Genomic DNA, 23,658 nt, shown 5'->3' with positions numbered 1-23,658 from the left:
ATGTCTCTGGTATCAATTCCGCGATATCAGCAACAGGAAAAGCAGAAACAACAGGAGCAGCAGAAATCGCACCTTACAAGGACGCATCTCCCTAGTTCTGTAGAGGGACCCCCGCCTTCAGCGTTGGGAAAGGAGGAGGCCTGTGGTTCCTTAGGGGGCAGGAGCCCTTCTCCACGTCTTTTCTTCTCGACAATTGACTTAAGTGAGAGCCCGAAAAGCGATTGCATGCAGCAGCAGGAGCTGTCTCAGCTTCTGTTGCCTGCGAAGGGTAGTCAATTAGCAGTCCCAGCAGAGGAGCCAAGGAGGAGTCTCCTTGAAGGGGCCCCCTGGGGCCCCTTCAAGGAGACTCCAAAGAACCTCTCGTGGAGGCCCCCCCAGACTCTACGCGTTGTCTACGATGCAGCAGCTGGGCAGCGGCAGGTGCAGGTGAGAGGCCTTCAAGTGCCACAGGGGCGGCAGCAGCTGCTTGCCTCCTTAGAACAAACTGAGGTGCAGCAGCAAGCGAAGAGCAAAGGATGCCCAAAAGACACCTCAGCACCCCCACAAGGATGTGCTGAAGTCCCAGCACCAAGAGCAACAACAACAGCAACTGCATCAGCAGCAGGTGCAGCTACCCAAGGGCTGCTGCGGCTGGAGGGCTTGGAAACCCTCGACGCTCCCCAGCAGAACCTCAGTGGCTGCCGCATCATTGCCCAAGCACAAACTGAACCCCCTAATGCACAGCAGAAGGAACAGCAGCAGGTAAAGCCGCAGCAGGTGCAGCCACAGCAGCGAATGAGGAGGCAGCAGCAGCGACCTAACCAGTTCCAAATGGAGGCACATATATCCCAAGGCAAATCCGCCCCACTGGCCTCCCAGACTCCCGGAGAGCCCCCAGGGCCTTGGAGGCACCCGGGGCCCCCAGGGCCTCCACCAGTTGCCGGGTCTGTTGACTGCTTGAGAGAGTCGGGGGCCCTCCCGAGGCCGCTCGGGGCCCCCAGTGGGGCCCTAGAGATGCCTGAACGGAACGCAGATCCAAGTGTCTGCCCTGTGAAGGGACACAAGAGCATCGAGAGGCCCTTCACAGCAGCGGCAGAGCCCACCGCAAAGGGAGAGGGCATGGCTTGCGGATCCTCAACAGAGGGGCCCCCCCCGGGGCTCCTGTTGGGGACCCCCAGAGCACCAACAGGGCCCCTAGGGCCCACTGGGGCTCTGCATCCTGTGCCTGGTGGTTTCTTTTTTGTGGGCGCCCAACCAGCATTTACCACTGCAGCCTTGGATATGAGCAGAAGCTACTTGTGTGCACCTCTGCCGGGGGTTCATGCCGTCCCCACTGCTGCTGCTGCAGCAGCTGCTGCTTCTCCTGCTGCCCGCAACCAAGGGCTCAACGGTTGCTTCATCCCGCCATGGGCACAGGTACAACAACACCAGCAGCAGGGGCCGTGCTCGTGGGCCCCTTCAGGGTTCGCCTGTCCTCCTTCGGGTCCCGTCTGGGGTTCACGCTTACCTACTGGGGGGCCCGCATGGTGGGGTCCCCCAGCTCAACGCTTGTTGCAGACTTGGGGGACTCCCAGAGCAGGAGCTCTAGGGCCACCCCTCACCCCTTCCGCTGGTGCATTCCAGCAACCAAAGTTACATAGGCATTCAAGCAGCAGCTTTGGTGGGCCTGTCGGGACCGTGGGGCCCTTAGGGCCCCTAGGGCCTGGTACCCAAGGACCCCCAGGGGGCCTTAACGCAGCATCCCACGGCCTCAGACGGTCATCCAGTGCCTCCGCAAGCAGAAGAAACAGCATGCAGCAAACAGCAGCACCACACGGATTCCTTGCTCCTGAGCACCACCACCAGCAGCACCAACAGCTCCTGCAGCAGCAACGGTTCTTGCAGCACCAACAGCAGCAACAACCGCCCGCACAGCAGCAACAGCAGCAGCAACATCAGTTCCCACAGCTCCCTCTGCAGCTCCCGCAACAGCACCAACTCCCGCAGCAGCAACAACTCCCGCAACAGCAACAAGTTCCGCAACAGCACCAACTCCCCCACCAGCAACAACTCCCGCAGCAGCAGCAACAAGTCAATCAGCTACCGCAGCTCCCGGAGCAGCAACAACTCCCGCAGCAGCAGCAGTTCCCACAGCAGCAACAACTCCCGCAGCAGCAACAACTCCCGCAGCAGCAGCAACTCCCGCAGCAGCAACAACTCCCGCAGCAGCAGCAATTCCCACAGCAGCAGCAACTCCCGCAGCAGCAACAACTCCCGCAGCAACAGCAATTCCCACAGCAGCAGCAACTCCCGCAGCAGCAACAACTCCTGCAAGAGCACCAACTCCCGCAGGATCACCAGCTCCCGCAGCAGCAGCAACTCCCGCAGGATCACCAGCACCCGCAGCAGCAGCAACTCCCACAGCAGCAACTCCCACAGCAGCACCAGCTCCCGCAGCAGCACCAGGTCCAGCAGAAACACCAGCTTCCGCAACAGCTGCAGCTTCCGCAACAGCTGCAGCTCCCGCAACAGCACCCTCAACAGCAGCAGCTCCCGCAACAGCAGCAGCTCCCGCAACAGCAACAACTCCCACAACAGCAACTCCCGCAGCAGCAGCAGCTCCCGCAACAGTACCAGCTCCCGCAGCAGCACCGGCTCCCGCAGCAGCACCAGGTCCAGCAGAAGCACCAGCTTCCGCAACAGCAGCAGCTTCCGCAACAGCAGCAGCTTCCGCAACAGCAGCAGCTCCCGAAGCAGCAGCAGCCGCAGCACCAGCAGCTCCCGCAGCAGCATAAGCAGCTTCAGCAACAGCAGCAGCATCAACCGCAACAGCTCCAGCAGCAACAGCTTCAGACGCCACTGCGGGCAGGCCCCCAAACAATAGGGAGAGACATCAACTCACGCCAGAGCACCTGCAGCACGGCCCGGTACGCGATTTTGCCCCACATCAGCAGCAGCAGCAGCAACAACAACAACAACAACATCAACAACAACAACAACAACAGCATCAGTAGTGGTGACACCATTTGCTGCTGCACCCATCCTCCTAAGGATGTCAGTGAGGTCACCAAGGAGAGCGCGTCTGCCTGCAGCAGCCCCTGCCAAGAAGGCCTTCCTCCTGAACTGCATAGTGGTGTTTGTTCCTCACAAGAAGTACTTCCTTCTTGCTTCTTCCCGTCGCCTTCGATGCCCTCACAGCCGAGTCAAGACTTTGAGGCCCCGGTAGGGCCTCCTGTAGATGAGGAGGCGGTGCTGCAGCAGACGAATGGTAAAATCGAAGTAGAGGGGCTTCTGTCTTCCGCTGCTGTCTCTTCTACAGCTACTGCTGTAGCAGCAGCTACACCAACTGCAACAGAGATTGCCGCTGCAGACTGTAGCAGCCCGGGAGACTGTCTCCTGGAGAGTCCATCAGCAATTGGGGGGCGCATTCTGAGGCGTCTGCAAACCCTTACCTCCATCCTGAATTCTGAGGGCCTCTACAACGGGCCTCCCACCCCTGGGGGCCCGCAAGAAGCCATTTCTCCCCACCGGGGCCCCTATGCCGCCTCGCGTACAGCACAGGGCCCTGGGCCCTGGAGTCAACCGAGCAGGTGCTGCGGTAGCGAGGAGACAACCAAGCGGCCTCCTCCTTGCAGCGCGTCCAAAAGAGAAAGGGATGTTCTGCTTAGAGCCGAAGGAACAGCAGCAGCAGCAGAAGCAGCAGCCACGACAGCAGTGGCTGGGCCCTATGCACCAGGTGAAAATCCGGTGGCTTCCAGCCCGCGAAGCTGTGCTTCTGTTGTAGCACCAGCAGAAGCAGGAGAAGCAGAGACACAGGAAGATAGCAGCAGCACGAGCAGCTTATGTGGAGTGTCCACGGGAGTCCCCCGCCTGACGCTGGCAGCTCTCAACACATTGGGGCCCACAGAAGGGGCGCCCCACAGGACCCCTTCTTCTTGTTTGTACTCAAGGAGGCCCCCTTACACACTGACTCGTCACCCTTTAACGGACAAAATGCCCCTTGAGGAGGAAAGGAGAAAACTTAAAAATAGAGACAGCGTAGGAGGAGATTGCAAAGAAGAGAAAGACAGGACCCGCAACAACTTGGAAGAATCAGCAGCTTCACTACGCGAAGAAAGACAACAGAGGAACAGGGAGGCCCCTCGTGACAGACAACAGAGGAACAGAGAGGTCTCTTGTGACAGGCAACTGAGGAACAGGGGGACCGCTCCTGACGCACCTCATAGTAACAGGGGGGCCCTTCCTGACAGAGTGCAGAGCACTATGGTGTCCAGCAGCACCCAAACAGAGCTGTTGAGTTATGCGGCACCAGAGCTGTTGCCCTCATCGGACGAGCCCCCCCGCGAAGCTCCCCAGGCAGGGGGCCCCATCCAAGTCACCACTCTCCCGGCTACAGCAGAGAGGCAGCTTCGGGACAGCAGCTCAGCAACCAGCAACACATGCACGCGGCCGAACCTCTTGATAGCATCAGGTTTTGTCCGTGCTTGCAGCGGCAGCGTTGAAGAGGGGCTCCCTGGGGTCCCCAAAGAGGCTGTGGGACCCCAACCAAACCCCGCACCTGAGGTGCACGTAAACGGATCAGACTACACTGACTCCAGTAGTGGTTGGGGCGCGCATCTGGAGACTTCTGGAGCCCCATCTGGGCCCTTCTCTCCGCGTGCTGAGGTAGGGAGGGGCCCTTCCGTCTCCTCTTCCGTTGTTGCACCGCACCGTCCAGTAGGAAGTGATACTCAAACCCAAGAGACTGTTGAGAGGGCCTCTGTAAAGACGCAAGACACAAGGACTGGGGCCCCTGCATTAAAGCAATTCTGCACCTCTCGCAATCTGGAGCGCCTACACGTGCAATGGGCCCTGTGGAGTGTGCCTCCACAGGGGCCCTCGGAGGGCCCCCTTGAGTCCCCGCTGGGGGCATCGTCCGCTACAGACCCCAACAGTGAGGGGTCCCCCGCGGAATCCGCCGGGGAGGCGCAAAAAAGCAACAATATTTGCGGTTTTCCTTCTTTAGAGGAGGCCCTGAGCAGCAGTAGCAGCATGGAGCTATGGACGTATCTGCTTGACCCTCAAGACAGCAATGGCAATAAAACGCAGCAGGGTGTCTTTATCTGCCAGTGAGTACAGACATATTCTCTCTAAGAAGTTGGTTTTTCTCCAGTTTATCCGGCTGCTCTTCTTGGTATCTCTCATATGGCCATTTTTTATCTTCTTTCTGTTATCCCTTATTACTGCTTGGTATCTGTTAAGGGATTTGTTTTGTTTGCCCCTTTGATAGTTTCTCTTTTTTTTTGCTTTCTTTCCTTAAGCGTTTGTTCCTTCTTATTGTTATATAATACAGGGTTTGTTCTTTTTCTTGATGCCCTCTTTTTGAGGTATTGTTCAGCTTAAACACCAATTAACTCCTCTGCATCGCACCGCTGCTGCTCTGGCTGTTTGTGATGTACGTACAGGGCCCCAGGGTTTCGCGTCCTTCTCCTTTGTCAAGGGCTCACTGGGGGCCCTCCATCAAAGGGGGCACCGCACGCCGAAGCTGCAAGTAAGCTGCCCCCTGCTGCTGCTGGTGCTGCTGTGGCCAGTCGTTGCATACGGGTCTCAGATTTAGCAGCGTTCATCTGGGGAGCGGCCGCTGCAGCAGCAGCAGCAGCAGCAGCAGATGGCCCCTGGCTTCCTTAAAGGGCCTGTCGTTGATGCGCCTGATGGCATTAAATCGTTTTGTTGGGTGTAATGCAGTTTGGCTGTTGGCGGAGTTGAGGGCACGAAGAACTCCGGAAAGAGCCATCGAAGCAGCACTGCAAAGGGTAGGCAACGGCAGCAGTAGACCAATTTCCTTTTTGTCTCTTTCTTTCCTTCTTTTCCCTTCCTTCTTGCTTTTCTTTTTTGTGCCCTTGCCGTTTTCTTCCTACATCTTTCTGTCTCCCTACTTCTGTATTCCTTTCATGTGTCTGTGTGTTGTGTCATTACTTCCCCCCGAATTATCTTTCTTGCCCGTCCCTGCCGTCACATGATGCAAGCATTAAGAGCAGCACCAACAACAGCACCTCTGTGTGTATGTTGTTGTTGCTCAGGCTCTGAAGAAGCTGGGTAAAGAGGAGAAGAAACAGGCAGGTCTGGCCGTGGCCGTTGTCGTGGATTCTCCAAACCTCCAAGGCGCCCCCTCAACTCGAGTTGGAGAGGGCCTCCACCAACAGGAAACAACAGGAGGCGAGAGCGTTTGCTGCCGCCACTGCATATATTGGAAACAGAAAGGAAATTGCCAGCTGATGGTACTCCCACAAGTGGGTTTAGAAGCCAGTCTATGTCTACAAACAAACCCTACATATAATTATATTTCTTTAGCTTAGAGAAACAGACACATATATAGATATACAGACATAAATTGAGTTTATATACCTGCGTATTGTAATAAAGAGGTAGCCTGTCAAACCAACACCGTCAAGAGTTGCTGTTTGCATCGACTCCCTGCAGGATCTCCTTAACTCTCCTCGTCGTGTTGAAGTTGATGTAACAGCCGCTAGTGAGTGGGGCCCCACAGCAGAAAGAACAGAAAGTAGACAAACTGATGAGAGCATTGGGGGCCTGTGCGTGCGTTGGGCCGTATTTCCGTGCTTATATGGGGGGTGTATGGCTGCTGCGCAGCGGAAGGAGAAGAAGCCGTTCGGATGTCACAAGTCTACACGGGAAGCAGCAGCAGCAGCAACAGGTCGGCGTATATTTGCCTCTGCAATGAAGCCTTCTGGAGCAGCAAAGAAAGCGAAGAGCTAATCTCATATTTTGTGGGCGAAGACAGAAAGGGCCTGCAGGTATGTAGGGCTTGCTAGTGTTGTTTCTGTTCTTCTTCTCTTCCCCTTATCTCTTTTGCGGCTGTCTACAATGCTGACTATTCGTCATACACCATAAACCCTTAAACACGCAAAATGTGCTCTCCTCCTATTCTGTCTTTTGCAGATATCCGATCGGTTGCTCTCTACAATATCGTCTGCAGACCGAACAGAGCCTGCTGCAGTGGTGATGCGTCTGTAGCAGAACCGTGATAGGGGGACCCTCAACCCCACCTGGGCCTCCCACTGGATGCCTCTCTAAAGCCTTACAATTGGGTTTGTTGGTGGGCCTCCAAGGCCCCTTACCTCTCTGAGAGTCGCCCGTGGTCAACAATATGAATAAAATGCGTATACGCCTACTACGTGTTTCCAATAAGAAGAGGAGCACGCCAGCAGATGTGTCTTCTGATGCTAAAGACCTAAATCAATCCTTCTAACTATATTATCTGAACCTGAATACAGTGAATAGAATCTCTTTACTCGTCTCGCCATAGAAGTGGACCACCATCGGTTCTATGGTGTAGTGGTTAGCACTGCGGACTCTGAATCCGCCGACCTGGGTTCAAATCCCAGTAGGACCTCTTTTCGTGGTTGTCATGAAAGTTTTATTGTCATAATTATTGCTAATGAAGTAGCAGGGACTCTCTGGTAACTACATGACAAAGTAGGAACAGTACTGGTACGGCTGCTATAGTTTCTATGGTCATTATTAAGATAGATATTCTTTCTCTCCGTTAAACATATTCGCAGGCATCTGTCTCCAATATATCTTTCTTTAAAGACAAATTAAACGTATTTGCAGAAAGCTGTCTTTGAGTGTGAGTCCCAACGCGTCTATAAAGCTGTTTCTTGAGGCAAACCCTTCTACTTTCAGCCGCCTCTCTATTCTCTTTACAACAGCATGTAGTTGATTAATAAAGGAATAATAAAGGGAGTAGTAATAACTACAACAATTTTTAATATTGAGAGTAATAGAACAGAATCAAAAGAAGTTTAAAAGGGAAGGTCCTACTGGGATTTGAACCCAGGTCGGCGGATTCAGAGTCCGCAGTGCTAACCACTACACCATAGAACCGAGAGTTGTAGTTTGAGCACAGCGCGTCTAGCAAATTAGACCTATTTATTTTTTCATATGGCAACTAATGTTCTCGTATAAGAGTAAATTGATATTTTGTTATTTTTCGCAAACCTCTTTATGTGCAACTAAAAACAGACTCAAGACATAACTCGCCTCTATTACCCTAGGAGAGGGTCCGGTCACCTGCCTGCTCTGCAGGGCTCTGCGGGCGGCTGTCTATCGTTTGCTGCAGAACAGCTGCTGTCATCACAGCTCATTAAGCTTACCAATCATTGAAATTGCAGTCTTTTTGATCTTTCACAAGTCGTCGAGTTGTTCTTACTCGAACGTTCTCCCCCCACAACCAGCGGACCACTCCGTCATGGAATTGGTTACAGGTGTTGACTCCTGTTGCTACTGTAGCAGGTTTTTTGTCTATCTTCTTTCTTCTAACGTAATTCAAGTCTTTCTTTGAGTCATTTTTCCAGCCATTGGCAGCCTAAAACGCCTAAGCGGAGGGCTTTTGTATCCCCGTTATACGCACGATACCATTTTCATAAACAGAAGAACTGACAGACAACTTCTACAGAGAAGGAGATACAGTAGAAACAACGGAAGGGAGAGATAAAGTTGTATTTTCCTGCTGCTGTTCCCCATGGTTTTCGGGCCAAGGGAATCCCTTAACCAGCGCCTGCTGCCTCCCCGTGGGGACCAAGCCAGCACGGCACTTTCCACTTCTTCTTCTCATTCCGCCTCAACTTCTCTCTCCCTTAGTAGAAGTAATAGATCTCTTTCTGCTTCTCTGAACAGTGTCAGCAGCAGACACAGCTGCCCAAGCCGTCCCTGCAGCAGTACCAAGAGCAACGGCACAGCCAGCTTGTCTTCGACGGTGCAAGGCAGTTTCCGCGCCACCAAGTCCCAGGGCCTCTTCCCGTCGCGGCAGCAAGAGCAGCAACAGCAGCATCAAGACGACCAGCAGCAGCAGCAGCAGCAGAAACAGCAGTCTCGGCAGTCATTACATAGTTCCGGGAGCTTCTCCAAAACGAATTCTGACAGTTCGCTGCGCCTTTCCGTCTCGCACAGAAGCACTGGCAGTGGGGTTGCGGAGCCTGCTGAAAAGGTTAAAAGATCGTCTTTGTCAGGAACATCTGCTGCTGCTGCTGCGTCTGCAGCAGTAGCAGCAGCAGCAGATGTATATGAACGCAAACTAAGCAGCTCCTCCCGCTCTGCTGCTGCAACAGCAGCAGATGTATCTGAACATAAACTCAGCAGCTCCTCCCGCTCTTCTGCCTCAGCAGCAGCAGCAGGTGTATGTGAACGCAAACTAAGCAGCTCCTCCCGATCTTCTGCCTCAGCAGCAGATATATATGAACGCAAACTAAGCAGCTCCTCCCGCTCTGCTGGTGCGGAAGCAGCAGATGTATCTGAACACAAACTAAGCAGCTCCTCCCGCTCTGCTGCCTCAGCAGCAGCAGCAGGTGTATGTGAACGCAAACTAAGCAGCTCCTCCCGATCTTCTGCCTCAGCAGCAGATATATATGAACACAAACTAAGCAGCTCCTCCCGCTCTGCTGGTGCGGAAGCAGCAGGTGTATGTGAACGCAAACTAAGCAGCTCCTCCCGCTCTGCTGCCTCAGCAGCAGATATATATGAATGCAAACTAAGCAGCTCCTCCCGATCTTCTGCCTCAGCAGCAGGTGTATGTGAACGCAAACTCAGCAGCTCCTCCCGCTCTGCTGCCTCAGCAGCAGATATATATGAACACAAACTAAGCAGCTCCTCCCGCTCTGCTGCAGCAGCAGCAGATGTATCTGAACACAAACTAAGCAGCTCCTCCCGCTCTTCTGCCTCAGCAGCAGCAGGTGTATGTGAACGCAAACTAAGCAGCTCCTCCCGCTCTGCTGCCAGTCGTCGTCTATATATACTTACGTTTGATTGCAGCTCCTCCCGCTCTGCTGCAGCAGCAGCAGATGCATCTGAACACAAACTAAGCAGCTCCTCCCGCTCTTCTGCCTCAGCAGCAGCAGGTGTATGTGAACGCAAACTAAGCAGCTCCTCCCGCTCTGCTGGTTCAGCAGCAGATATATATGAACGCAAACTAAGCAGCTCCTCCCGCTCTGCTGCAGCAGCAGCAGATGCATCTGAACACAAACTAAGCAGCTCCTCCCGCTCTGCTGCAGCAGCAGCGGATGTATCTGAAGGCAAACTAAGCAGCTCCTGTCGGTCAAATCAAGGCTTTCCTACCTCATTGTCTTCAACAGTTCAAGGAAGTTTCCGAGCAACGAAGTCGTTGGGTCTTTCGAGACAGCCGTCTGCTAATAGTCCAACGAACTGCAGCAAAGTGGTCCAGTGGTCCTCTCCATTGAAGCACTCATCAGGAGCAACGGAGGAGGAGGAGGCTGACAAGAACGCCGAGACAACTCAAATTGCAGTTGCATCTATTTTCAGCTACACCCGCCTTTCCTCTGACTTGCGGTTAACAGACAGCTTAGGCATAAGCAAGGGTCGTGACACAGCAGCTGCTGTCTTAGGAGAATTCTACAAGATTCCCAACACACGCGGACACTCCGCAGAACCCGAGGCATTTGCGCCTTACAACACCAACAACAGCACCACCAGCAGTAACAGCAGCAGGACACGCGATAGTGCTCGTTCGAGTAGTAGCAAACGCCTTCCAGTTGAACCGCTGCTCCCGAACTGCATGGAAACACGCTAATTGAGTAAGAGCCGGTAGAATTTGTGTGCGCATGCGTGCATGGATGCATGCATGTAACACCAGCCCCAACGATGTTTGCATATAAGCAAATGCTTCCTGCATGCATGCAGGCATAATTTGGGGCGTTCTTTCCGTATTCATCCAGTGAAGCGACAGATTGACACTGTTCCTCCTTTGTATTTACTGCCTAAACTATATATTTCTAATCTGCTGTAGTGAGTCGCAAATTTGAGGGTTTATCGACCTAGGGTTCGGGGTTTCTCCCTCGTAGGGTTTAGTAAGAGCGTTCAGATCGTTGCGCCATGAAAGCCCCAAAGGCGTTTTCTAGTTTCCCCTGTTGGCCCCAGGCTTGCCCGCTCGTGAAGAGCGGCGAAAAAGGGATATGAATACAGGCCTTGCATTTAAGCCGGACTGAGAAAGAATAACTCCTCAGTTCAGGTGTCTTTACAACACCCCAAAGGGTACGTAAAGAGCCAACAATGGGCCACAGATAATAAATACAGATGCAGAAGACGCTCAGCCCTGTTTAAATGCCTCTAGGGGCAACGAATTCTTTCTGTGGCCCTTCAACAAAAGAACAATGGCAGTTCTACTTTCCATTGCAATTAAAGTAATGCGTGAGGATAAGGGGAGGCAATTGGACACCTCAGGATCCTTCCTCATTTAGTACTTCTCCTCCTTAAGTCCGTCCTTCAAATAGATGAATCTAGGGGCGGTTTCCTCGTCCTTGTAGTAAGCATAGACAAGAGAGGCCTCGAAATCGTTGCTTTCCGACATGTAGAACTGATAGTCGTCAAAGCTGCCGAGGATCTTCTTAACAAGAGCAGCAGATTCTGTCTTAAATGAATCAACACGGGATGGATTGTTTTCTTGCAAATATTCAATCACCCGCTTCAAATATCCCTTGATGTAGGTGGTGAAGTCCTTCTTTGTCAGAGAAGTTTCGCTCAGGTTGAAGGAGCTCACAATGTCAATAACCGTCTCAGCAGCATCCTCAACGCCTCCCTCTCCTTCCTCGCTGAATTCAACACAAGAAGACGTAAGCAATCAGCAATGTGAGAAAGAAACCAATGAGAAGACCACAGCACAACCCACAACACAACACGCAACAACAAAAAACTAAATATACCACCCTCCTCCATTAAAACTTCCGCAACTTTCAAAACCATTTCAGTGTATTTAAAACTTAATCAGTACAAACGAACCTGTTGTCGGCAATGCCAAAGTCCTCAGCGGCCTTAGTCACACGGCTCCCCTTGACCTCGAAGGCAACTGCGGGCAAACATGCATAAAAAGGAAGTTTCAGTATAATTATGTATTTGTTTTAATGCAATTAGGTTGCTTTCTAACTGCCTTTGGCTGGATATGATGGGGAAATACACAGGCATGTCACACTGAGATATGCTGCAAAAGCATCCATTTCCAGTTTCAGCAGGCATACAAAAACCATGAGCAAAGCCATTGATATATACTACACGCAAATTCAATGACCAAATATTGCATTTATTGAATTTTGCAACATTTTCTACGTTTTAAGGTCGGCCGACGTCGCCTCCGTCCCAGGCACCTGATGCTGTCCCAAGGCGAACAAAGCTGCGCAGACGGGCGCCTCCACTGGACGTCTACTTTGCGCATGCGGGAAAAGAATCAAAAATAGTGGAACTTTTGAAAACAATGAAAAGTGCAATAAATTGAGAGGAACAATCAGAGGGCGGAAACTTACCATCCTTGAACGAGTCGTCCCCGAAAGGCACAAGATGGGGGTAAGAGTCCGAGCAGAGCTCATCCCCAGAGAAGATGCACTTGTATACCTTCATCTTGGCAGTTTCCAATTATTTAAACTCCAAAAATGCAGGAAAAAGAGAAATACGAAGGGTCTACACAGGCACTGCAGCAGCAAGTCACTGTGTGGGGGGGCTGCTGCTGTTTCAGCGTGGCCGTTCATACATAGCCAGCCCCGCGCGAAAATGAGGTTCGTCTTTGCGCTTCTATCGCTGGTTCGTTGTTCGTTCTGAGCACGATCCAGTAGTTTTCAAGGTCTAAGAAGGCAAAAATGTAATTTAACTTATTTTTTTGCTACTGGTAAAGGAAAAAAGTTCTATTTTCACTATCAGTTTCCTTCCAAACCATCCTGGCACGCGAACGGGGCTCGTCAGCAGTTACTTACGGCGGCGGCTGTCTTTGTCTGGGGGATACCACTTAGGATGACATAATCAAATTTATTAATTTATTCTTGTCTGTTTAAGTCTTCATTTTCAATTTTCTGTTCGTGGGGTACCAAGTGGCACCCAGGCCTGGTGGCAAGGGCGTGTGCATGCGCGTCAGCAGGAGCATGAGAACACAAGTTCACCTATTGTTTCTTTGAGTTCAAAGGAAACATAATCGATTTTCCCCGTCAATTTACACCTTTTTTTATTCGTAAGTACATGTTGGCTCTGAACCATCTAGCTAAGGCCCCTTAGGACGCTACAGGATTACGGTCGTTTCTTGACTGTTGGCGGTCGGCTAGTGGTTGTTTTACCTATTTTTACCTTTTTGCGAGTCGCAGATATTGCTTTTCGTTGAACAAAATCGCCTTTAGGTGGTTATTCTTACGGCAGAATTCCGTTCCTTCCGGTTTACCAAAGTTGAATTTGTTGGGAGTGTTGCGTTGCGGTGTGTCTTTGCGTACGCAGAAGATGACTATCGACATTAATTTGTTGCGGGAGGAGAAGGGCGGTTGCCCTGCGAAAGTAGCAGAGAGCGAAAAACGGCGAGGTCGCGATCCATCCGTTGTAGATCAGCTGATAGGAGCGGACAAGAAATGGCGTGAGGCAACGTACAACATGGAGCAAGGGAGAAAGGACTTGAACGCTGTGAATAAGGAAATAGGACAGCGTAAGAAAGCAGATCCAAAGAGTCCTTGTGAGGAACTTGTTGCAAAGACGGCAGAAATTAAGCAGAGGCTGCAAACCCTTGAGGCTCAGGCTGCAGAGGCTGCACAGACCCGCGATCGTTTGCTACGAGGTATAGGTAACCTCGTGCATGATTCCGTGCCTGTTAGCAATGATGAAGCAAATAATAAGGTTGTAAGAACATGGGGAACACCCAACAGGATGGTTGTTGATGGTACCCCGGGTAAGCTGCATCACCATGAGGTGTTAGCTCGCCTAGAGGGTGTTGACTTCAAGAAAGGTGTTGAGGTTGCTGGCCATAGAGGATATTATCTTAAGGGCCCCGCAGTTATGCTTAACTATGCCCTTATTCAATACGGTCTTAGCTTCCTCATGAAGAAGGGATATTTGCCTGTGCAGCCTCCTTACTTCATGAAGAAGTCTATCATGGGTGCAGCAGCAGAGCTGAAGGATTTCGAGGAAACCCTTTACCGCATACCCCACGACAACTCGCAACAGCAGCACCAACAACAGCAGCAGCAGCAGAAGGGTAAGGAGGGTGGCAAGGGCGCAGCCCAGCAGCAACAGGATGCAGATCGTGATGACCTCTTTATGATTGCTACAAGCGAGCAGCCATTATGCGCACTACATATGCATGAGAGATTAGAAGAGAAGCAACTCCCTCTTCGTTATGCAGGAAGCAGCACTTGCTTCCGTAAGGAAGCTGGTGCTCATGGTAAGGATTGTTGGGGAATATTTCGTGTCCATCAATTTGAAAAAGTTGAACAATTTTGTGTCGCTACACCCGAAAAATCATGGGAAATGCATGAAGAAATGATTGCTACAGCAGAAGAATTCTATCAGAGTCTTGAGCTTCCTTATAGAGTTGTATCTATTGTGTCTGGTGCACTTAATGATGCAGCAGCAAAGAAATATGATTTAGAGGCATGGTTCCCTGGTTATAATGATTATAGAGAATTAGTTTCTTGTAGTAATTGTACAGATTATCAATCTAGGGAATTTGAAATACGTCTTGGACAAAAGAAAGAAGGAACTGCTGCAGCAGGATCTGCTGCTACTGCTGACAGCAAACCTTTCGTACATCTACTTAATGCTACTCTTGTTGCTACACAAAGATGTATGTGCTGTATACTAGAGAATTACCAAACACCTACAGGTGTTAAGGTCCCTAGGGCTCTTATTCCTTATATGGGGGGACAGGAGTTCTTGCATTTCCCTAGCAACTTAGAGGAAGGCAGCAGCAAGCGCGAGGCATAAACTGTGCTGCTGTTGCTGCTGTCTGCTGCTGCAGCTGCTACAACAGGAGCAGCAGCTGTTCTTGTTGCTGCTCTTGCTGCAGCAGAGCCAGCAAATGATCTTGCTCCCGTTCTTGCATGCACAACAGCAGCAGAACGAGCAACGAACAAACTCTGCGGGCGTCTTGTATTGTTTTGTACTCGTAATGTGTGTTTATAAGACATATCTTTGCTTATTTAAATTTCTTTATTATTATAAATGTACTAATTATAATAGTTATTGTACTTGGATCAATTGAATAAGATGAATAATGAATAAAGTGTGTAGTACAGATAAGAATAATAATTATTGCTGCGTGCGTACGCGTGTTAGGTTATTCCTTCTTTCTTTCTCTAGTAATTTTTTCTTTAATAGGGACACAACTGCGGATACACCCTAATTGTTCTTACAAAGAAATAAGTCTAATTGGCTCCTCTTTTTCCTTCTTTTAAACACAAAAAAAGGACCCCTTTTGCCGTACTGCTGCAGCATCAGCAGCAGCATGAAATTCAACGGCAGTAGGCTGCCGCTGCTGCTGCTGGTGCTGCTGCTGTCGCCTCCTCAGCATTATCATTATAATCAGCGGCATCAATAGCAACACCAGCAGCAGCAACATATGCAGCATTTGCTATAACCCCCTCCTCTGTACCCGAATTCTCCGTATAAAAAATCAGTAATCATAACCGAAAAAACAAGCCCACTACCACAGGCACAACCAACATTAGCAGTAGCAAAAAAGAGAAACTGCAGGAACAATTATATAATCATAAAAAAGAGCAGCATAATAATTGATTAAATACAAGAAAATGGGCATAATGGTGTAGCATCAGGATGGGAGAAATCAGAAATAATAAGTGTACCCGTTGGAGAAAGTTGAACAACTTTCCAATCCATTAATGCCCAAACATTTGCTTTCTCACGTAACCAAATAACACTCCATAATGGACGTAAATTCTGTAACGGAACATAAGAAGGCCACCATACAGATATTGATGAATCTATTGAACTATTGCTCCTGCTCCTGCTGCTACTGCTGCTGCTGTCATTGCTGATCCTGTTGGTGCTGGTGGTGGTGTTGCTGTTGTTGGTGTCATTGTTGCTGTTGCTGTTGCTGTCATTGCTCCTGTTGCTGTTGTCGCTGTTGCCATTGTTGTTATTGTTGTTGTTGTTGTTGTTGTTGTTGGTGGTGGTGGTGGGACTGGTGGGGCTGGTGGAGGTGGTTGAGGATGGGGTGGTGGTGGTGGTGGTGTCAGATGGACCTCCCATAGAATACTCTCCGCTGCTGCTCCTCAGGCTGCTGCTTCTTTTGCAACTGCTGCTGCTACTGCTGCTGCTGTTGCTGCTGCTCGATGCACTTCTGCTTCTCCGTCTTGAACTCGAGCTCATGTAGCTTCTGTTGTTCTCACTGCAGTTTGTCCGTTTGTAGTTCGTGCTTCTGCTGCTGCTGCTGCTGCTACTGCTGCTGCTGCTGCTGGGGTGAACGGATAGAGTTCCCCGTGCAGCCGCTTGCACAGTCCTTGAGGTGTGTGCTGCCTTTTGCGTGTGCTGCTCACCTGTCTCCCCAGCAGCAGCAGCTCTTGCTACTTCTGCTGCCTCTGCTGCTGCCTTTGCTGCTGCAGCATATCTGCGTCTTCTTTGTTTTTCGATCCAGCAGAGAACAACTTTCCTATATGACTTCATTGCCTCCTTTTTTCTTGCTTCTTCTGCTGCTCGTTGCTGCTGCTGCTGCCTCCATTGTGCTGCTGCAGGCTCATAAGGAGCCTGTATAGGACGACCTGTTCCCTCATTTATTTCTTTTGCTGTTTCTTTTGCTGCAGTGTCTCTCCTCCAGCTGCTGCGAGCTGACCGTCGTGCAACGGCTTCCTCATCATACACTTCAGCAGCAGCAGCAGCAGTTTCTGCTTCCCCTATATCATCCAACAAACCATCAGCAGCAGCAGCAGCAGCAGTAACAGACCCACTGCCAGCTGCAGATGCAGAAGCATAAGCAGCCACCCGCTTACCAGCATCAGCTGCTGCTGCTTCTGCTGCTGTTGCTGCTGCTCCACCAGTTCCACCACTCGCAGCGTTACCACTCCTATCCCGTGACGATTCCCCCTCCCCATTTTGTGCGTTTCTTTCTGCTGCTTCTGCATCAGCAGCATGAGCATCAGTATCAGCAGCAGCAGCAGCAGCAGCAGCAGCAGCTTGTGCTGCTGCTGCAGCATTTTCTGCCATTTGTTCTTCATGTACTCTATTAAGATCAAAGACAAGCCAATCAGAAAGACTTCTCTTAAATGGATTATAATGGGGAGTACGAGGAGGAAAATTATTTACTCCTAATAAGGAAGAAAAAGAAGAAGAAGAAGGAGGAGGAGGAGGAGGAGGAGGAGAAGACGAGGAGGAAGAAGAAGGAGGAGGAGAGGAAGAAGAAGGAGGAGGAGGAGAAGAAGAAGAAAAAGAAGGAGATTCATCTTCTCCATATAAAACAGAAATTAAATTTTTTGCCGCAAATTCAGCAAAAAATGCACTCTTAGGAAGAATATAAGCACCGCATACAGATAAACGGCGTATACCCTCATTAGTGCTGCTGCTGCTGCTGCTGCTGGTGCTGGTACTGCTGCTGTTGTTGTTGCTGTTGCTGTTGCTACCGTTGATGCTGCTGGTGCTGTTGCTGATGCTGCTGTTGATGCTGTTGGAGGTGGTACTAGTGCTGGGAAGAGTAGTTGTACTGCTGCTACTGTTGCTGCTGCTGTTGCTGCTGTCTGCTGCTGTGCTGCTCTGATGACGCAGCAGCAAGGATGGTGACTCTGCATCCTCATCAACGGTGCTGCTGCTTCCCTCAGTGTTTGACTCAAACAATGGGGAAGTAGCCAATTCAGCAGCAGCAGAAGCAGGAGCTGATGCTGCTGCTGCTGCTGCTGCTGCTGCATCAGCAGCACCGGGATCATCCGTTACTCCACTAAAACCGCCACTAGTAGCTGCTGCATTATCAGCAGCAGCAACAGGAAGAGACGCAGCAGCAGCAGCAGCAGCAGCAACAGAAGAAAGAACATCGGGGTGTTGAGGTGGTTGGATCCCCATCGTCTTGTACGTTGTATGTTCGTCTGTGTGTATCCTTGTATCTACCGCAGCAGCTGTGCTGCCATCAACAGCAGCACCAGCAGCACCAGCAGCAGCGGCAGCGGCAGCAGCAGCAGCAGCAGCAGCAGCAGCATGTTGCCTCTCTTGAAGAACAAAGGCAATCTTATGCATAAAGGGAGATAATTCCCCATCTGTTCCTGCTTGCTGCCACGACAGCAGCACCTGCTGCCATAAGGCATGAGGATCTAAGGAGTCCCAATTTAATACAGCAGCAGGAGCAGCAGCAGCAGCAGCAGCAGCAGGTGCAGCAGCAGCAGATGTAAGCCTGCGGCGAGCCCTTAAAGATGACAAAGAAGGCGCATGCAAATTCCACAGCAGCAGCAACTGCTGGTGCTCCCCCACCTCCGGCCTTTGGGACAGCTGCTGCTGCTGCTGCTGCTGACCCTGCTGCTGCTGCTGCTGCTGCTGTGGAGGTGGCTGGATGCGGCGGCAGAGAGTAAGGAGGCCATGGCAAGAGAGAGATATGCGGTGTATCCAGTAAGTATCTAAGGAAGGTATGATGGCTATACAGCCAATTGCTGCTTCTGCTGCTGTTGCTGCTGCTGCTGCTTCCTCATCATCTTCCATTTCCGATAGGAAACCTGGTGAGCTCCTGCTGCTGCTGCTGCTCCTGCTGTTGCTGTTATCTGCATGCATTTGCCTCCTTTGCTGCTGCAGCAGCAGCAGCTGATGTTGTTGATAATGTTGCCATTCAGAAGCAATATCTGGATCTGTATCTGGTGCTCTTGCTGCTGCTGCTGCTGCTGCTGCTGCTGCAGTTTCCTTAGGAGGGTAAGCAGCAGAATGCCATATCCTTACATTTCCTCCTGTATCCAAGGAAGCAAGAAAATATTCTCTTAGGTCTCTGCTGTCTGTTTGCTGCCTTACCCGCAGCAGCGGCTGCTCGTGCCCTCTTAGGGTGTATACGAGTCGTGCTGAGTGCCTCCATGAGAAGGAGGAGGAGGCGGGGGCCCCTGTACCTCCCCCAGATGCACCAGCAGCAGCAGCAGCAGAAGCAGCAGAAGCACCAGCAGCAGCAGCAGCAGACCATACTAATAATCTACGACTCTTTCCTGAGTGCCATGTTACTAAATGACGACATCTTAATCTGCAGCTATGAATATCGTCATCAGTGCAGCGTCTAGATGCAAATAATCTCCTGCTGCTGCTGCTGCTGCTGCTGCTGCTGCTGCTGCTGCTGCTGTTGCAACCATCCCAGCAACCTCGAGCTCTGCATGCATCAGCATTTCTTTCTGCACCATTTAGATGACAGAAACAGCCGCAGAAGCCTTTCTCCTTTGCTGCACAATTTCCTCCTCCTCCTCCCTGCTGCTGCTGCTGCTGTTGCTGCTGCTGCTGCTGCTGTTGCTGTTGCTGCTTCTGTTCATGGTAGTCTATAGGTTTATGTATATGTATACCTGTGCATGCAGCCCCAGCCCAACAGAAATCAAAGAAATCATCAAGATGTATAGGGGGCCCCTGTATCCTTTCCCCTAGCCAATATTGTCTTCTTTGCTGCTGCTGCTGCTGCTGCATGCGCAGCAAAGAAAGAGTATTTAGATGTTGTATAGTAAATAAAGGTATAAGAGATTCACTATCATAAAAATAAGAATTAATTCTTGTTATAAATACAAATTGTTTATTTTTATTACATACATCTATAGGCATAGGTGCTGCTGCTGCTGCTGCTGCTGCATGCGTTAAAAAAAGCCCCAAATTTATTTCTCTTATTAATTCACCAGATAATAAACAAAATGCATGCATTCTTCCCTCTATATAACTAAATACATGGCTGCTGCTGCATACTACATGACTACGTTGTCTCCATCCTTGGGATAAACCAAAGGAAGAAGTATATAATATACTACTTATAGGAGCAGCAGCAGCAGCAGCAGCAGCAGCAGCAGGTGTTCCTGTTGCTGTTGCTGTTGTTGTTATATCCTCCTCCCCTATGAGTTCCTCATGGTGCTGGTGATTCTGCTGTTGCTGTTCTTGCTGCTGTTCTTGTTGCAGTTGCTCTTGTTGCTGCTGTTGGTCTTGCTGCTGCTCTTGCTGCTGCTCTTGCTGCTGCTGCTGCTGCTGCTGCTGCTGCTGCTGCTGCTGTGGTAAATAAGTATGCCATAATTCTTGACCAGTATTAAGACAAATACATTGTATAATTATACCATTAAACCATAAAAGTTTATCAATAAATATACATATACTTCCCTCTATTATATTATTTATTGGTCTTTTTATTATTTTTTTTATTATTCTTCTCTTGCTTATTCCTCCTCTTATATTCCTTAATAATATACATATACGTATATATATTATACGCCATGTTAATGAATTATTATTCCTGCTGCTGCTGCTGCTGCTGCTGTTGGTGGTGGTGGTGCTGCTGCTGCTGCTGCTGTTTATTAGAGATAAAGAACCTGGGTGTCTAGCAGCAGCAGGAGCAGCAGCAGCAGCAGCAGCAGGAGCAGCAGGAGCAGCAGCAGGAGCAGGAGCAGCAGTATGAGTATGATATGCAGCATCGATAGCAGCAGCAGCAGCAGCAGGAGATTGATTAAAACATCCTCCTCCTGTTAGATAACAAGAACAATTATATTTATTATTATTTATATCTAATGCAGCAGCAAGACACGCGTGTCTTTTAATTAAATTATTTATTATATATTTATACCATAAACAATCCCATGCTGCAGCAGCAGCACGCATGCTGCTGCAGCAACACTCTAACTGCAGCAAATCTATTGCATCTAGATAACGACCTATACGCAGCAGCAACCAATGAGGAAGCAGCAGCAAACGGGATTCACCTCCCTTACATGATTCTCCTGCTGCTGCTGCTGCTACTGCTGCTGCTGTTGCTGTTTCTGTTGCTGTTGCTGTTGTTGTTGTTGCTGCTGCTGTTGTTGATGATGATGATGACCATGCAGCAGTTCCTGCTTCCATATGCTGATGCTGCTGAGGTTCCTGCTGCTGGTCCTGCTCCTGTTCTTGCTGCTGCTGCTGCTGCTGCTGCTGCTGGGGCTGGGGCTGCGACATTGTGCAGCACGGCAGCAGACAGTTGACCTAAGGAGAGAAAAAAAGAGAAAAAGAAGGAAGAAGAAGAGGAAGAAGAAGAAAAGAAATAAGAAGTCTTCCTTAATAAATAAATAAAATAATAAAAGGAATTAAAGGAGAAAATGTTTGTATATGCTGAGGTGTCAATACACCGCCATTGTTGCAGTTTGCTGCTCGAGGAAAGAAGGAAATTGTATGCGGCAAAGGATGTGCTGCTGCTGTTGCTGTTGCTGCTGTTGCTGCTGCTGTTGTTGCTGCTGTTTATGCTAGGTAATAACGCTGAGGTGTATATACGCCAAAGGGAAATCAATGATATGCATAACAGGAAGAGAAGGATAAAGAAGGGGCCCTTAGCTGTGTCTTATTAGGGTGTATATAGATAACCCTATAAAAGAAAAGGTAAATGACAATAAATGACACATAAAATAATATAAAATAAAGAAGAAAAAGAAAAAAAAAGAAGAAAAAAAGAAACGTCATGAGGTAATTTACTGTTTCCTCTTGTGGTGTACGTACACCTGAATTAGAAACACCAACAGTCTGTGTGTGGCTCCACAGAGGTTTTTTTTCTTTTTTTTTGCATATTTATGACGTAATTAATTGATTATTTCTTTATTTTCTTCTTTTTATTTATTATATTTCTTTTTATTTATTTTATTTCTTTTTATTTAATAAAAAATGATGCATTATAACTCCTGTATACTGACAACTGCTTTCCTTAGAGGCCATGACCATTGGTCAATAGAGGAGGAAGGAAGGAAGAAATAAAGAATTTTTTCTCCTTTAACAACAAAAAACATATTTAATTAAGTATTTGTTTAAATAATAATAATAATTAATTAATAAGAATAAAAAAAAGAGTAAATAATCCTAATTATGCAACTAATGCAGCTTATTCAAGTAACTTCTCTTAATTATGCAGTAAATGGAGGGAAAAAGAAAAAAAAAAGAAAACAAGAAATTTAATTATAAATTATTATTTATTTAAATTATTATTTATATAAATAAATTATTATTTATTTTAATTATTATTTATACAAGTAAATAATTATTATTATTAATATATTATTAATATATTATTATAAGAAATAACAAAAGAATTAAATATAAAAAAAAGAACCTCTTATTCTTATCCTCTTTTTTTTTTCTTTTTTTTTATGTATTTACTGCATACCCTACATTCTTTTTTATATATATTTTTTCCCTTTTTTTATTATTTTTTTATTTATTATAAAGAAGGAATAAAATATATATTATTATTATATATAATAGGCAACTTTATTCCCCTTTTTTTATGCCCTTATGTCCCTATAAGATAACAATATTTATTACCTTTTTTTTCTTGTTATTTCTTTTCTCTGTTTGTGTGTATGCCTATATGTGTCTATATACCTAAGAGGAGAACTATTTATACAATATAATTTATTATAATAAATATATTATAATAAATACATTATACTAATAAATATACTATAATAAATATATTATAATTAATAATATTTATTATTAAGGTAAATAAAGAAAAAAAGAGGCAGCAGTTAATAGATAAAAAGAGTTTATTGTTATAAGAAAAGTTTTTTTTTCTTATAAGGAAGAAAAGAAGACAATAAAAGGAATAAAATAAAGAATAAATAAATAAATAAATAAATAAATAAATAAATAAATAAATAAAATAATACTATATACTTATTTATTTATTTATTTTTTAGTGCATGCAAAGACACCGCAGCTGCGCATACACCTCAATTGCATATAGGCAGATTAACGAATATAATAATAATAATAATTATTATTATTATCTTTCTATTTATTCATTTATTTATTAATTTATAAATAAATAAATTAAATAAAATAAATAAATAAATAAATAAATCTAATTAATTAATTAATTAAATTAATTAATTAAATTAATTAATCAGGCGATCTTTTAACAAGAAGATAAACCCTGATAAAAATAAATAAATAAATAAATAATTTATTTATTTATTTATTTAAATTATTTAATTAAATTAATTAATTAATTAATTAATTAATTAATTAATTAATTAAATTAATGAATTAATGAATCAGGAGATCTCTTAACAAGAAGATAAACCCTCATATCTAATTCAAGATCACCAATGACATGTTTATCTGCTGCTAAGGACATAAGAAGGCCACCAAAGGATAAATAGAGAGTCCTATAAACAAATAAATAAATAAATAAATTAAATTAAATTAATTTATTTATTTATTGTGTTTGTTTTGTCTTTATTCGCGGAGAAAAAAGCAGAAAAAGAAGGGTTTATATGACGCAGGGGGAGAAAGAAAGAGGGTTTAGGGTTTAGGGTTTAGGGTTTAGGGTTTAAGGGTATAAGAAGAAAAACAATTTAATTAATAATATTATGTAATAAAAAGAAGAATAAATAAATATATTTAATTATTATTTATACAGACAAGAGAAAAAAAAGAAGAAAAAGGCAAAAAAAAAGAATATAAATAAAAAAGAATAAAAAGAAGAAAGAAGAAGAAAGTACATGGTTACATAAAAAGACGAGGAAAAAAAAAGGAAAGAAAGAATAAATAAAGAAGAAAAAGAATAAATAAAGAAGAATAAAATAAATAAATAAATAAATAAATTAAATAAATAAATAAATAAATAAAAAGAATAAAAAAGACGAACCTTTCCTCTAATATGAATATTTATATATATATTTAGTATAAAAGGACGGTAAAAAAGAGGAAAAAAAGAGGAAAAAAAAAAAAAAAAAAAAAAAAAAAAAAAAAAAAAAAAAAAAAAAAAAAAAAAAAAAT

The 23,658-nt window shown here is 47.0% G+C and overlaps 4 protein-coding genes across 4 annotated transcripts; 2 read left to right on the top strand and 2 right to left on the bottom strand.

The window, feature by feature from the left end:
* EMWEY_00010790 (hypothetical protein, conserved) lies at positions 1 to 6,972 on the top strand (the record flags this gene model as incomplete). Its single annotated transcript, XM_013478869.1, has 7 exons — positions 1 to 5,066; positions 5,403 to 5,488; positions 5,683 to 5,750; positions 6,018 to 6,215; positions 6,418 to 6,466; positions 6,589 to 6,752; positions 6,898 to 6,972. 7 exons carry the CDS (start codon positions 1 to 3, stop codon positions 6,970 to 6,972), a joined length of 5,706 nt encoding a protein of 1,901 aa, XP_013334323.1.
* A 4,234-nt stretch (positions 6,973 to 11,206) lies between these two features.
* Positions 11,207 to 12,360, bottom strand: EMWEY_00010780 (translationally-controlled tumor protein, putative; the record flags this gene model as incomplete). Its single annotated transcript, XM_013478868.1, has 3 exons — positions 11,207 to 11,561; positions 11,749 to 11,815; positions 12,267 to 12,360. The coding sequence occupies 3 exons, from the start codon at positions 12,358 to 12,360 to the stop codon at positions 11,207 to 11,209; spliced, it is 516 nt and encodes a 171-aa protein (XP_013334322.1).
* An 861-nt stretch (positions 12,361 to 13,221) lies between these two features.
* EMWEY_00010770 (seryl-tRNA synthetase, putative) lies at positions 13,222 to 14,694 on the top strand (the record flags this gene model as incomplete). Its single annotated transcript, XM_013478867.1, has 1 exon — positions 13,222 to 14,694. The coding sequence occupies one exon, from the start codon at positions 13,222 to 13,224 to the stop codon at positions 14,692 to 14,694; it is 1,473 nt and encodes a 490-aa protein (XP_013334321.1).
* A 527-nt stretch (positions 14,695 to 15,221) lies between these two features.
* EMWEY_00010760 (hypothetical protein, conserved) lies at positions 15,222 to 20,847 on the bottom strand (the record flags this gene model as incomplete). Its single annotated transcript, XM_013478866.1, has 5 exons — positions 15,222 to 15,368; positions 15,697 to 18,641; positions 19,074 to 19,232; positions 19,680 to 19,940; positions 20,619 to 20,847. 5 exons carry the CDS (start codon positions 20,845 to 20,847, stop codon positions 15,222 to 15,224), a joined length of 3,741 nt encoding a protein of 1,246 aa, XP_013334320.1.
* Between the last annotated feature and the right edge of the window lie 2,811 nt (positions 20,848 to 23,658).

Source organism: Eimeria maxima, genomic scaffold, assembly GCF_000499605.1.
Source record: "Eimeria maxima Weybridge genomic scaffold, Emw_scaff74, whole genome shotgun sequence".
Lineage (NCBI taxonomy): Eukaryota > Apicomplexa > Conoidasida > Eucoccidiorida > Eimeriidae > Eimeria > Eimeria maxima.
Note: the sequence above shows the minus strand (reverse complement) of the source record. Positions and strands in the feature narration are given on the sequence as shown.